The 13,121-nt window shown below is 37.6% G+C and overlaps 1 protein-coding gene across 40 annotated transcripts in view; it reads left to right on the forward strand.

The window, feature by feature from the left end:
• The window catches only part of Huwe1 (HECT, UBA and WWE domain containing E3 ubiquitin protein ligase 1), a 195,775-nt gene that overhangs the window by 139,322 nt on the left and 43,332 nt on the right, over window positions 1–13,121 (forward strand). For 38 of the 40 annotated variants that reach the window (XM_076562377.1, XM_076562359.1, XM_076562380.1 and 35 more), the window contains 11 exons: window positions 159–389; window positions 2,735–2,857; window positions 3,204–3,299; window positions 3,823–4,092; window positions 5,503–5,655; window positions 7,415–7,542; window positions 7,738–7,819; window positions 8,642–8,818; window positions 9,300–9,459; window positions 10,087–10,445; window positions 12,887–13,082. In XM_076562377.1, coding sequence (XP_076418492.1) covers window positions 159–389; window positions 2,735–2,857; window positions 3,204–3,299; window positions 3,823–4,092; window positions 5,503–5,655; window positions 7,415–7,542; window positions 7,738–7,819; window positions 8,642–8,818; window positions 9,300–9,459; window positions 10,087–10,445; window positions 12,887–13,082 — 1,975 coding nt within the window. The remainder of the gene's footprint in view (window positions 1–158; window positions 390–2,734; window positions 2,858–3,203; window positions 3,300–3,822; window positions 4,093–5,502; window positions 5,656–7,414; window positions 7,543–7,737; window positions 7,820–8,641; window positions 8,819–9,299; window positions 9,460–10,086; window positions 10,446–12,886; window positions 13,083–13,121) is intronic. The other 2 variants (XM_076562364.1, XM_076562372.1) reach the window with 1 other exon arrangement.

Raw genomic sequence — 13,121 nt, forward strand, 5'->3', positions numbered from 1 at the left:
TGAATTAAATACCTCCACTATACTTTGTTTTTAACCACCTCAGTGCCAGTCAGTCTACATTTTGTTGTTGTTGTTGAAACTAACTCATTGTAGAAAGAAAACTGCTGGGGGTTTGAATTGAGGGGAAAGTCTTCAAACACTTTTCAAATGACTTACAGGCAGCCTTTACTTGCATCAAGAACCTGTGGAACCGGAAACCTCTTAAGGTATATGGGGGACGAATGGCTGAGTCCATGCTGGCCATTCTGTGCCACATTCTCCGTGGAGAACCTGTGATTCGAGAGAGACTGAGCAAAGAGAAGGAAGGATCTCGAGGAGAAGAGGACACAGGCCAAGAAGAAGGTGGCTCCCGCAGAGAACCTCAAGTCAACCAGCAACAGCTACAACAGGTAAGAGTGCTAATCTCAGATTCCAGACCCTATGATTTGCACCTTAGAGAATCTAATGCTCATAAATTTTTTTGTGTTTTATTAATTACCACGTCTAACTTGCATGCAAGACTGACCTTAAACTTAGAATCCTGCCTTGACCTCCCACATGCTGAGATTAAAGTTAGCTGCCACCTCTCTTGCTTGCACATTTTCTAAGCTTCTATACCCCTAAGTGTTTGGTTCTACTAGCCTAGAGATCTTTTTCTCAAATCATTTATTTTTTCCTTCTGAGGAAAGGTGAAGGATATGGTCCCAGTACTGTATATAGGTAATACATTGTATCCTTAAGCATATTAATTACATGTTAATTACATCAGGATCCTGCAAAGAATGTTTTTGGTAATCAAACTGCCTTCAGTTACCTTCTGGTTAACTTCTAATGCAAAAGATTGTTGTGGTTAAATTTATTCTCCAGGAAAAGCTTTTTCAAACTGTGAATCACCTCTAAATCTATATCATTTTAAAATGATTGCATTTTAAAAATTAGAGACTAGAAGGGAGGAAAAGCTTCCAAGAATATGTTAACATTGTTTTCCTGAAATTTTTTTTACTCTTTGTAATTTTATACATTATTTTTTTATTATAGCCACCGCCTTCAACCTCCTTGCAAAGTCTCCTCAACCCATTTCCCTTCTGCCTTCATGTACCCTTCTTCATTTAATTTTTAAAAATAAGACACTGAATCCTGTTAGTGCTATCTGTGTATATGGGTATATGACCACCCACTGGAACATGGGAAACTTAATGTCAGACCCTGAATTACTCTCTTACCTAGCAACCACAAATTATTAATGGCTCCTCAGCTAGAGGTGGGACTTTGTGAGCCCCTAACCATTCATAGTTGAATGTTCACTGGATTCATCTTGTTCAGATAGCCACAACTATTGTCAGTTCATGAGTTACAAAGGTGATATATGTCCAGAAAGCAGTTCAAAAGTATTCTCTCCCTTCTTCCATCTTAAGTTCTTTCTGTCCTCTTCCATAATATTTCCTGAGCCTTTGGAGGGTAGGTTTAAAATGGGCTAAGCACTTGAAGTTACTTAGTCTCAGCATTTGAAGCAGTTAGAAATCTCTGCATTAACTATTACCTGCAGCAAAGAGAAACTTCTGACAAAGGCTGAGAACAGCACTTATCTATAGGTAAAAATTTTTAGAAGACAGCTTGACAATATGACTGCCCCAGCTTTTGACCAGGTATACAGTACAAGGTATAAATTACCTCCTGTAGAGCAGGTTTCAAATGCATTGAGAAAGCAGTTAGTTACCTCCATAGTAATCATGCCACCATTGCCCAAGGTTTTTCTGTAGTATACCTAGATTCACAGCAGGGTAATTCTGTTAATTATTTTTTCTTCCTAAGTGACCCACAAAGCACTTTCTGGCACTATGAAAACTAGCCAGGAAGGAGGCATACTCCAGTTCCATTATAATTTTATTATATCTTGTCCTGAAACCAAAGTGTGTTGTGTCTTTAGCAATAGGATCTTAACCACCTAGTTTATCATTGGCAACCAAGAACTAAGGTAATATCCTGTAGTGTTTGATGGGACACTGGGAAGTACTTGAATAATAACTTAGGATGGTATCCCATGCCTGGCACTGAGATTTTCATTTAATGATTTATGTCTTCTGGAAACAGTGTTTTCTATCCATACTGGGTCCGTGGCATTTGTCTTGCTCAAATTTTTATGTAGATGATGATGATTATTATTATTATTAAGATTCTTTTATTTTATTCAATTCTGTCTTATGTGTATATGCATTGCTATTTTATATTATAAAAATTGTTTAGAAAATTTAGGATTTTATATCTGTATATAATTCTTTTTTGTATATAGTTATACTATCATTTAGGAATTGTTCTCATTTAGGAATTGTTGAGTTAAATTTCTTTTAGTTGGACACTATAAAGCTGTGGTAGTTTCCTCATATATAAACTCTAATGTATGTCAGTCACTTCCTGATAATTGAATTCCTGGGTTAGCTTTACAGGTACTTTTTCTATTGTTGCAAGTTTCTATTCCAGAAAATAGATACTAATTTATACCTCTGTATCAATCTCAAATCTTTAACTATAGTAATTATTTGCCCTGGCCTCCATTTTAAGAGAGAATGAAACTGCACCTTAATGTTTATATTAGAGACCGACTAAAGATAAAAGAACATTCATGATATGGTACCACCCTGGATTAGAAATACTTAGTTCATGTAAACTTAGAAAAACTTAAGTTGTTCCTTCTATTTTGAAATGTATTTTTACTTATCTCTTAATGTGGTTCTAAACTCTTACATGTTTTTAATAGCTCATGGACATGGGCTTTACAAGAGAACATGCCATGGAGGCCCTATTGAACACCAGCACAATGGAACAAGCAACAGAATACCTTTTAACCCATCCTCCTCCGATCATAGGAGGAGTTGTTCGGGTGAGTTAACACAGAAAAATCTTACATTTTTATGTCCTGGTTTGGCTGCTGATAACCCTTTTTGTCTTATGTTCTATGCCAATGTTTTATGTACTAACACTTAAAAGCTTCAGAATATACTGCCGTGCTGCATTTGTTGGGCTTTTTTCTTCTATACTTAGTTTTCATTGTAATTTTCCCCATTGTCCCTGTAGCGGTAACCATGTAAGTGTGCCTTAGTTGGGTTTAATTGGAGAAAACAACATTCTGGACTCATTCCCTTTCCTTATCAGTTGGGAGTTGCCTATTTAGGTTTCTTTGTTTTGGGATGTATATATTTTTTGGATTCTCTGTTTTCATTCTGTAGGATCTTAGCATGTCTGAAGAAGATCAAATGATGAGAGCAATTGCCATGTCTCTGGGACAGGATATTCCAATGGATCAAAGGGCAGAATCACCTGAGGTACCTGACATCCAAAAGTATCTTCTCCCATAAATCTGTATTTTTGTGAATACTGTAATTCTTGTTCTATGATCATTGCATAGTGTTGGGGAAAGTCAAGGGAGTACTTGTTCATTTCAACCTTTTGGTCTATCCTTAAGCTACCTTATATAGACCTGAATGAAGCTTTAGAGATTCAGTCTTCGTTGTCAAATAAGACTCAAAATCTAACTGGTAGTAACTAGTAGTCCAAACTTAGCTGTGTTCCTGGGTAATATTACTTAAATCTACCACTCTGGAAAGGAAATAGTCGATAGGATCTAAAAATGTGTTTTCTGGAGAATAGTACATAGGATGCTGCAGATAACAACTGACAAGGCTTTTGGGTCCTGGTAGTCTGTTTTCCCTATCTTGCATTAACCATGTGGTCACTGTTACATTCATTACCATGCCCACTTGAAAGTTTCAACTGTTTAAGAAGGTATATAGTACTCAAACACCTCACCTATGCCATATATAGCCACACTAACTTTCCTGCCTCCAGGAAGTTGCTTGCAGGAAGGAGGAAGAGGAACGTAAAGCCCGAGAAAAACAAGAAGAGGAAGAAGCTAAATGTCTGGAGAAGTTTCAAGATGCTGACCCACTGGAACAAGATGAGCTCCACACTTTCACAGATACAATGTTACCAGGCTGCTTCCATCTTCTTGATGAGCTGCCTGATACGGTATACCGTGTTTGTGATCTGATCATGACAGCTATCAAGCGTAATGGAGCAGACTATCGTGATATGATTTTGAAGCAAGTTGTCAATCAGGTAAGTCCCAAGGTATCAAAAGATGAGAGTATTTAAAGTTGTTTTCCTGTCATCTTATCAAAACTACATTTTTGAAAAGCCCTGCATTCTACCTGATATGTTTGTATTCTGTGTTTGAAATCTTTTGGTTGTCTACATTAATTATTTTATCCATTTCACAAAAAGTTTTCCATCAGATTCATCTAAATATGTTTCTCATCATCCTTGAGCTAAATTTCATCTCTTATATTAACAAAATATGTTTTTTCCCTCCTGTGTAACAACTTCCTGATGGGTACTGAACATCAAATTTTGTTACTTTTTAGTGTTGGTTTTCTCTACTATTATAAAATCAATGTGTTTTAATTGTTGAAATAGGATAATATACAAATGATCTCAAATCTCCATATAAAGAAATAGCTGTATTGCATTGTGTATTTATGTATAATTTTGTATCATGTATTTAAATCATTAAGATTTTGTTTCATAAAATCTTGAAGCAGTTGGTAAATTAAAAGAGGAAATCGGTTTGGGATAATGGAAACCTAAGGTTTTTGTTTGTTTTTTTACATGAATGGGTGAGGTTTTTTGGGAGTCACTTAAAGCAATGTGTGAGTGGTTTCTTACTGGAGCAGAAATGACTCAATGACAGTTACCCTGGCATGTATAACAGCTCACAAAAACAGGGAACCTTAGACACTGTACTACAACAGACTGGAGAGTGTCCTTTCCAAGTGACTCAGTTAAACTAAACCTCTTCCTGTCAGCCTCACTAGTCTCTGTTTCTTCTGGGCACCTGGTCAAAGCATAAGTTTTAATGCATAGAAACATAAACCTTAGATAACATGGTCTTTTACTAAAATGTATTCTCTACCTAAGTAGAGAAGAGCAGAGATACTCATTTTAACGCATTAAACATTTTGCAAATTATAACCTGGCTAGTATTCTAGCATTTTAGTAGTTGGGCTTTGATTTTACAATAATTTCAGAGGAGGTATAGTAAAGATTGAAATAATCATTTAGGCTACTGCACCAACTTTTCTAGATATTCATTTTCCTTTGATTAGTGTTCTGTAATGCAATTTAAGGATAACTGATTTAGCAAGATGGTTCGGTGTAAAAGACACTTACCTCCAAGCCTGATGACCTAAGTACAGTGCCAAAAACCCACATGGTTGAAGGAGAGAGCCATTCTTACAAGTTTTCTTTGGGCATGTATACACAAATAAATGCAAATTTAAATGTTGTTTAGAATAATTGTTAATGATTATGCCCTTTGATTAAGTCCCTATTATAAGTAGATCGTTATTTCTATTCTTCAGCAAATATGTTTGTGGTTGGCGGGAGTATATTTAAAGTTTTTGAATATTTGCACAGACCCTGCGTTACTCTGTAGTTACATGACTTGTCATTTTTTTTTTTTTAATTTAGGTGTGGGAAGCTGCTGATGTATTGATCAATGCTGCTCTTCCTCTAACAACAAGTGACACAAAAACCGTGTCAGAGTGGATCAGTCAGATGGCCACACTGCCACAGGCCTCCAATTTGGCTACTAGAATCTTGCTTTTAACACTACTTTTTGAGGTAACATATCTTTTGGCCTCACAATTCATTTATTGAAGAATTAGCCAGCACTTTACAATACATTGAATTGAGAAGTACAAAGCATGATCCCTGTATTTCATGTGAGTCCACAATTTCCCTATAGGCTAAAACGTGTATAATGAAGTGCAAAATAGAAGGTTCTGAGTTTGGAAAGTTATGTGCATCATTTCTGAATAACGCAAGAAGAGCTGGTTAGAACAAGGATTATGTGAAAAGATGATAGATGTGGTCATTGTATCTGGCTTCTACACACGCATACTCAATTGCAAACATACATAAGGGCATCAGATGTCACTTTTGAAGGGCATTTAAATGACAATCACAGTAATTGTGGAATACTGAGGAATTCTAACTAGCTGCTGCAAATATAGCAAACTATGAAAATTGGATGTTGTTAGATTTAAGGTATTTTGAATCTGACTCTTTCCTTGTCCTATCGATTAGCAGGTCATTCAGGCAAAGGAGTAGTTTGGACAAGATACGTTATTGTTCTTAACAATATAAAAACCAGAAGGCAGTTGACCTTGGAGAAGTGGTTCTTCATTTGTATAACAGTAAAACTTCAATTTACCAGAATAAACCCCTTTACAGTAATTTTGATGAAACCAATATTTATGTCAGACTATCTGGAAACTTTCCTGTAAAATAGGAGTTCAAGTTTTCATAATGCTTTGAGAATAGCTACTTATGAGAAAGGTTTTGAAGAATTAGATGTTTATATCCCTCAGTAACATTATAATATAAAGAAAACTCTGTCATAGCGCCGCCCCCCCCCCCTTAAAAAGAATTACAGGTTTTTTCCTTCTAGTCCTTTTCATTTAAACAACTAAGATGATATTATGATTTTTTTCTCCTATCACGTACACATGATTCTGTTAATTGTTTTTTATTGTCTAAATAGCCACCTATTGAACAATCACTTACATTGGTTTTCTGTTAAACGCAACACTTAAGTGGAACCCCCATTACTGTGTTAGTTTCCTTGAAATATAGAGCTTCTCTGTAAATCAAAAACCTTAACAATTTAAATGTCATTAAGACTACACAGCCACTAAATGGTGGTCGTGTTGCATGACTTTAATCCCAGCTCTTAGGAGGCAAAGGCAAGCAGATTTCTGAGTTGGAGGTTAGCCTCCAGATCGAATTACAGAAAAGCCGGGGGCTACAGGAGAAACCCTGTCTCAAAAAACGAAATAAAACAAGTGCATAGCAAGTTATTACAGCCAGGCAGTGGTGGCGCACGCCTTTAATCCCAGCCCTCGGGAGGCAGAGCCAGGTGGATCTCGGTGAGTTGGAGGCCAGCCTGGGCTACCAAGTGAGTCCCAGGAAAGACGCAAAGCTACACAGAGAAACCCTGTCTCGAAAAACAAAACAAAAAAAAAAGTCATTATAATGACCCTAAAGTAAACATTACTTACTCTTTTTTTTTTTTTTGGTTTTTCGAGACAGGGTTTCTCTGTGTAGCTTTGCGCCTTTCCTGGAACTCACTTGGTAGCCCAGGCTGGCCTCTGAACTCACAGAGATCCGCCTGGCTCTGCCTCCCGAGTGCTGGGATTAAAGGCGTGCGCCACCACTGCCCGGCAAACATTACTTACTCTTATCTCAAGAAGAAACCAAACTGTAGAGAACTGAAGTAACTCATCTGAAATCAAATCTTTCATAAGTGATAAATAGAATTTGTGTTTTAAACTAGTTATGTAAATGTTAACCTCTTTATGATTGTGTGTTTTAAAATCAGGAGTTGAAGCTACCTTGTGCCTGGGTGGTTGAATCAAGTGGCATCCTCAATGTCCTAATCAAGCTCTTAGAAGTGGTTCAGCCCTGCCTTCAGGCTGCGAAAGAGCAAAAGGAGGTTCAGACCCCAAAGTGAGTCGCCCTTTGTTCTGGTTTCATTTCTGTTCTCTTGGGATTTGGCTCTAGAGTTGACCACCTGAATCACTTTTCTGAAGCATATATGAAGTAAATCTTGAGGGTTTTATGGTTAGACAATTTAATTGTAAGATGCCTGATATTTTTTCAATTTATGCATGTTTCTGTCTTGACCTAAATAATTTTTTTAAGGTGGATCACTCCAGTGTTGCTACTTATTGATTTTTATGAAAAAACAGCCATCTCATCAAAGAGAAGAGGCCAAATGACCAAGGTGTGTAAAGTACAATGTCTGTGTTTTAACACAATGCTTTCATTTCTTGAGGCAAGAATAGATCAGAAGATAGGAGTGGAGAAGTGAAAAAAATGTAAAACGATCTCTCCAAAATACAACTCTTGAGGGATTGCATTAGTTGGGTCTCTTTTTAAAAATGGAGAGTTCAAATTATTTATTTTGATAAGGCCTCAAGATCTTACTCAAGGAATCAATGTTATAGAAGTATGCTCTTTGACTACTAGAAAAATTTGATTTTGTTTTAGTTTTTTTTTTTTTTTTTTGGAGACAGGGTTTCTCTGTGTAGTTTTGGTTCCTGTCCTGGATCTTGCTGTGTAGACCAGGCTGGCCTGGAACTCAAAAAGATCCGCCTGACTCTGCCTCCCAAGTGCTGGGATTAAAGGCGTGCACCACCACTGCCTGGCAAAAAACTTGAAATACTTTCCTAAAGCAAAGATTGTAGTACTCCATAATATCTCAGTAACTTAACAATAGAATTTGTTCATTGTATCTCTCATGATCATGCTCCTTGTTTAGAAAACTGTTGGAAACAACTGGATGATGGCAAGACAGGGAAATTGTTAGGTTTTTGGCTCTGAAAGATAACCAAGCAATGAAACAAACACACACACACACACACACACACACACACACACACACACACACACCCAAAAGCCTCTTAGAACTTTATTAAATGTCCAGTAGTACACCTTTTTTCCTACATTAGTTTTAAGCAATGTATCCTGATGACTGCTGATTGTCTTGACAGAAAATAAAGCTTACAGTAAATATTAAGAAACTATGCATTTGCATTTTATTTAGTACCTACAGTCTAACAGTAACAACTGGCGCTGGTTTGATGACCGCTCTGGACGTTGGTGTAGTTACAGTGCTAGCAACAACAGCACTATTGATTCTGCCTGGAAATCTGGAGAAACAAGTGTAAGATTCACTGCAGGCCGACGAAGATACACTGTCCAGTTCACTACAATGGTACAGGTACATGCTCAACTAACAGTGTAAACTTTATTGAAGAGGGGGTATTGTCCTTAGTGCATTTTGCTTTGTTTTTTTTGTTTGTTTGTTTGTTTGTTTGTTTTCTGAATCAGGAGTCTGTTCATGTTAAGGAACTTCTAAATCCAGTTTTAGATTTTTAGGGGAACTGAGTCTTTTTAATAATCATAGGCCAAGACATAGGTCTGTGGTGATTTGATACTGTTCTTCCTTGAAGTGAGTTTTTTATGTTCAGGCATAGATTAGAGAGTTGTTGTTAAGGAAGGATGTCTGCTTTCTTGGAAATTTCAGAATTCCTTATAGTTCCATATGTGTACTGTTCTAGATACCTTCAGCTTTAATGTTTGTATATTGTATAGATGGGGTAAATTGCCAGAGTTCCTTTCTATTCCAGCATCTTGCCTGAAAGAACGCCCCACCCTCCTTTTTATGTAGAGATTTTTGTTTTGTCTGTTTGAATTCCTAGGTTAATGAAGAAACAGGGAACCGACGCCCTGTGATGCTAACTCTCCTCAGGGTACCTCGACTGAATAAAAACTCAAAAAGCAGCAATGGACAGGAACTAGAGAAGACACTGGAAGAAAGCAAAGAAATGGATATCAAACGTAAAGAAAATAAAGGCAGTGGTATGGCCTAAGTATTTCAGGTCTTTTTTGTTTTCCTTCAAATGGTGTTTTTAGATAGATAGAGCCCAAGTGAGTCTCAAATTCACAATCCTCCTACTTCGGTCACCCAAATAGTTGGGATTATAGTTTCACATTTCTGTATACTGCATTAATTTTGATTCCTTTTTTCAAAGATTTATTTTTATTTGTAACCATGTGTGAGAGAATGGGCACCTTTGGAGGCCAGAAGATGGCATTAGACACCCTTTAAGCTATATTTACACCATTGTAAGCTGCCCTACATTGGCACTGGGAACCAAACACGGGTCTTCTGCCAGAGTAGTACATGATCCTAAATTAACCACTGAGGCATATCTCCAACCTCCTTATTTTGAACATTTTGAAAAGTTTTGAGTAAAGATAGTGTGCCTTTATATGGCTTTAGATCTAGCCAGTTTTGTGGCCCGTGGTTGTTTTTTTTTTTTTTTTTTTCAAGAACAGTAAGATATATGGTCTTCTCTGCTTACCTTCATACCTGGTCCTAGAATTTGGTGTGTTTTTCAGACCAAGTGATAGCTGGTTGCTTTAGGAGAGGTATGGGATGAAATGTCTAATTGTATACAACCTCTCCCTATCCCCCATTTTTAGATATCCCCTTGGCCCTAGAGAGTACAAACACTGAAAAAGAGGCAAGCCTAGAAGAAACAAAAATTGGGGAGATCCTAATCCAGGGCCTGACGGAAGATATGGTGACTGTTCTAATCCGAGCCTGTGTGAGCATGCTGGGAGTTCCTGTGGACCCAGACACATTGCATGCCACCCTTCGCCTCTGCCTGAGGCTCACCAGGGACCACAAATACGCCATGATGTTTGCAGAGCTGAAGAGTACACGAATGATCTTGAATTTGACCCAGAGCTCAGGCTTCAATGGCTTTACCCCCCTAGTCACCCTTCTATTAAGACACATCATTGAGGATCCATGTACTCTTCGTCATACTATGGAAAAGGTCAGTATTTCTGGTGTCTGATGCTGATCTTTACTTCCTGTCTTTGTTCTAGATTTTTTTTTTTATGTTCCTGATTTTACAGTGAGACACTGTGATGGGTGTTTAATAATTACTCACTTGTAAAAATCAGAAAATAATACTGGGCGGTGGTGGTGCACGCCTTTAATCCCAGCACCCAGAGGCAGAGCCAGGGGTATCTCTGTGAGTTCAAGGCCAGCCTGGTCTATAGAGCGAGATCCAGGACAAGCACCAAAAATACATCGAGAAACCCTGCCTTGAAAATCAAGTAAAGCAAACCTCCATACTTTTGCAGAATCCTCAGTCTCTCTACTTATCACCATCATCCCTGTCTTGAAAAATTATTTTGTTTCACATGTAAATTAGCGTTGCCATATTCATTTTTGTGCCTGGCTTTGTTCATGTTATTAAAATTAGGGGGATTCTTGGAAATCAGAATATATCAAAAGATGTGCTTAATTACCAGAAAAATTGTAACAGTTTGTACTTACATGTGTTTAGATTTCTTTTTTCTTCATTTGGTTTGGTTTTGCCTTATGTGTACATCAGGAGACTTAGAACAACTGTGTAAGGTAGCATATTTGAGCTCAATGCGGAAGAATCAATGACATAAAGACAGAATTTGGACTAAAAACAAACTCTTGAATGTTTAAAATGCTAAGATTGTATATAGACCAATCTTGGATGAAGGGAATCTTTTAAAAAAAAAAAAAAGACTTAAATACTAGTTGAAGTAGGTAATAGGGAGCAAAGGAAGATCAGTGGCAGTAACTTACCAAGTTGGCAAAATATAGTGTGAAGTTACAAGTTGTGAAGAACTTGGTATACTCTTTATTTTCAGTAAGATTGGAAATTGGTCCAGCCACATTATAGGGTAGTTTCATACTGTGGATTAAGATAACCTTTTCATTTAGAAATTATTTTTAAAAACTTTATTTTCACCGGGCGGTGGTGGGGCACGCCTTTAATCCCAGCCCTCGGGAGGCAGAGGCAGGCGGATCTCTGTGAGTTCGAGGCCAGCCTGGGCTACCAAGTGAGCTCCAGGAAAGGCGCAAAACTACGCAGAGAAAAACCCTGTCTCGAAACAAAACAAAACAACAAAAAAAACCCACAACTTTATTTTCAACCAGGCGTGGTGGTACACGTGTTTAATCCCAGCACTCAGGTGGATCTCTGTAAGTTCAAGGCCAACCTAGTCTACAGAGCAAGTTCAAGGAGCTGGTGTTACCATCAGTTCTAACCTGTCTAACTTGGGTGCTGGAAACCAAATTCAGTGTCTCTACAAGAATAGTACACTCTTAACTATAGAGCTGTCTTTCCAGTACTTCATATACAAATTTTATGGCTAAGAATTTGACACAATTTTTCAAAACATGTAGACAAATTTATTTTATTTTATTTTTTTTTTTTTTTTTTTTTTTTGGTTTTCCGAGACAGGGTTTCTCTTGTGTAGCTTTGCGCCTTTCCTGGATCTCACTTGGTAGCCCAGGCTGGCCTCGAACTCACAGAGATCCGCCTGCCTCTGCCTCCCGAGTGCTGGGATTAAAGGCGTGCGCCACCACCGCCCGGCAAATTCAGATAGCATTACTTTTTTTTTTTTTTTTTTTTCTTTCCTGAGACAGGGTTTCTCTGTGTAGCTTTGGTGCCTGTCCTGAATCTCACTCTTGTAGACTAGGCTGGCCTCGAACTCACAGAGATCTGCCCGGCTCTGCCTCCCGAGTGCTGGGATTAAAGGCGTGCGCCACCACCGCCCGGTAGACAAAATATTTTGAATTGCTTATAATATCAAGAAACTGTCTAATATCAAACAGTAGGCAGCTGCACAGATTATAAATTATGCTTTTACATTAAAAGGTTTTGTATTTTAAAATAAAAATACTTAGCTAGATAAATCATACCTCTTTAAGGCTTAAAATATACTAGACTAGATAGCATGGCTAGTTTGGTAAAATGCATTAAACACCAGAAGATGTTATTTTTGTGAACATTTTTATCATAAAGGAAACTATCCATAAAATTTGATAGCTAATGTAACTATCATCTCAAACTTATGATTAACTAAAGAAACTGTTTTCTTTTGTTCCTAAGTGGATGTCTTATTACATATTTTGAACCATTATAGCTTAATATTGCAATATTTGGGGAGACTGGAGCTTTTAGTTAAATGTGGATGCTATATGGTATCTGTGATCAGATACACTTTCCATTTAATAGTTATATAAGTATCAATAGTTGAGATCTGTTATAATTTGTGAGACACATTATTTAAATTATAAAGGGGCTTAAAGACCAAGTGTATCTTTCAAATATCTGGAGCTGTCATCTAATGTTTCAAGACAAAGCTTAGTTAGCATTTTAATCTTTAACAACACTTTGTTTACAATTACATTTTTAGAAACTAAATGGGCAATGCTTTTTACTAGGTTGTTCGCTCAGCAGCTACAAGTGGAGCTGGAAGTACTACCTCTGGTGTTGTATCTGGCAGTCTCGGCTCCCGGGAGATCAACTACATTCTTCGAGTCCTGGGGCCAGCTGCCTGCCGCAATCCAGACATATTCACAGAAGTAGCCAATTGCTGTATCCGCATTGCCCTTCCAGCCCCTCGAGGCTCAGGAACTGGTCAGTTTCGTTTTCTGCTATTCTTAGAGATCCTGAAGT

The sequence above is a fragment of the Peromyscus maniculatus genome, chromosome X, assembly GCF_049852395.1.
Source record: "Peromyscus maniculatus bairdii isolate BWxNUB_F1_BW_parent chromosome X, HU_Pman_BW_mat_3.1, whole genome shotgun sequence".
In the NCBI taxonomy this organism is placed as follows: Eukaryota; Metazoa; Chordata; class Mammalia; order Rodentia; family Cricetidae; genus Peromyscus; species Peromyscus maniculatus.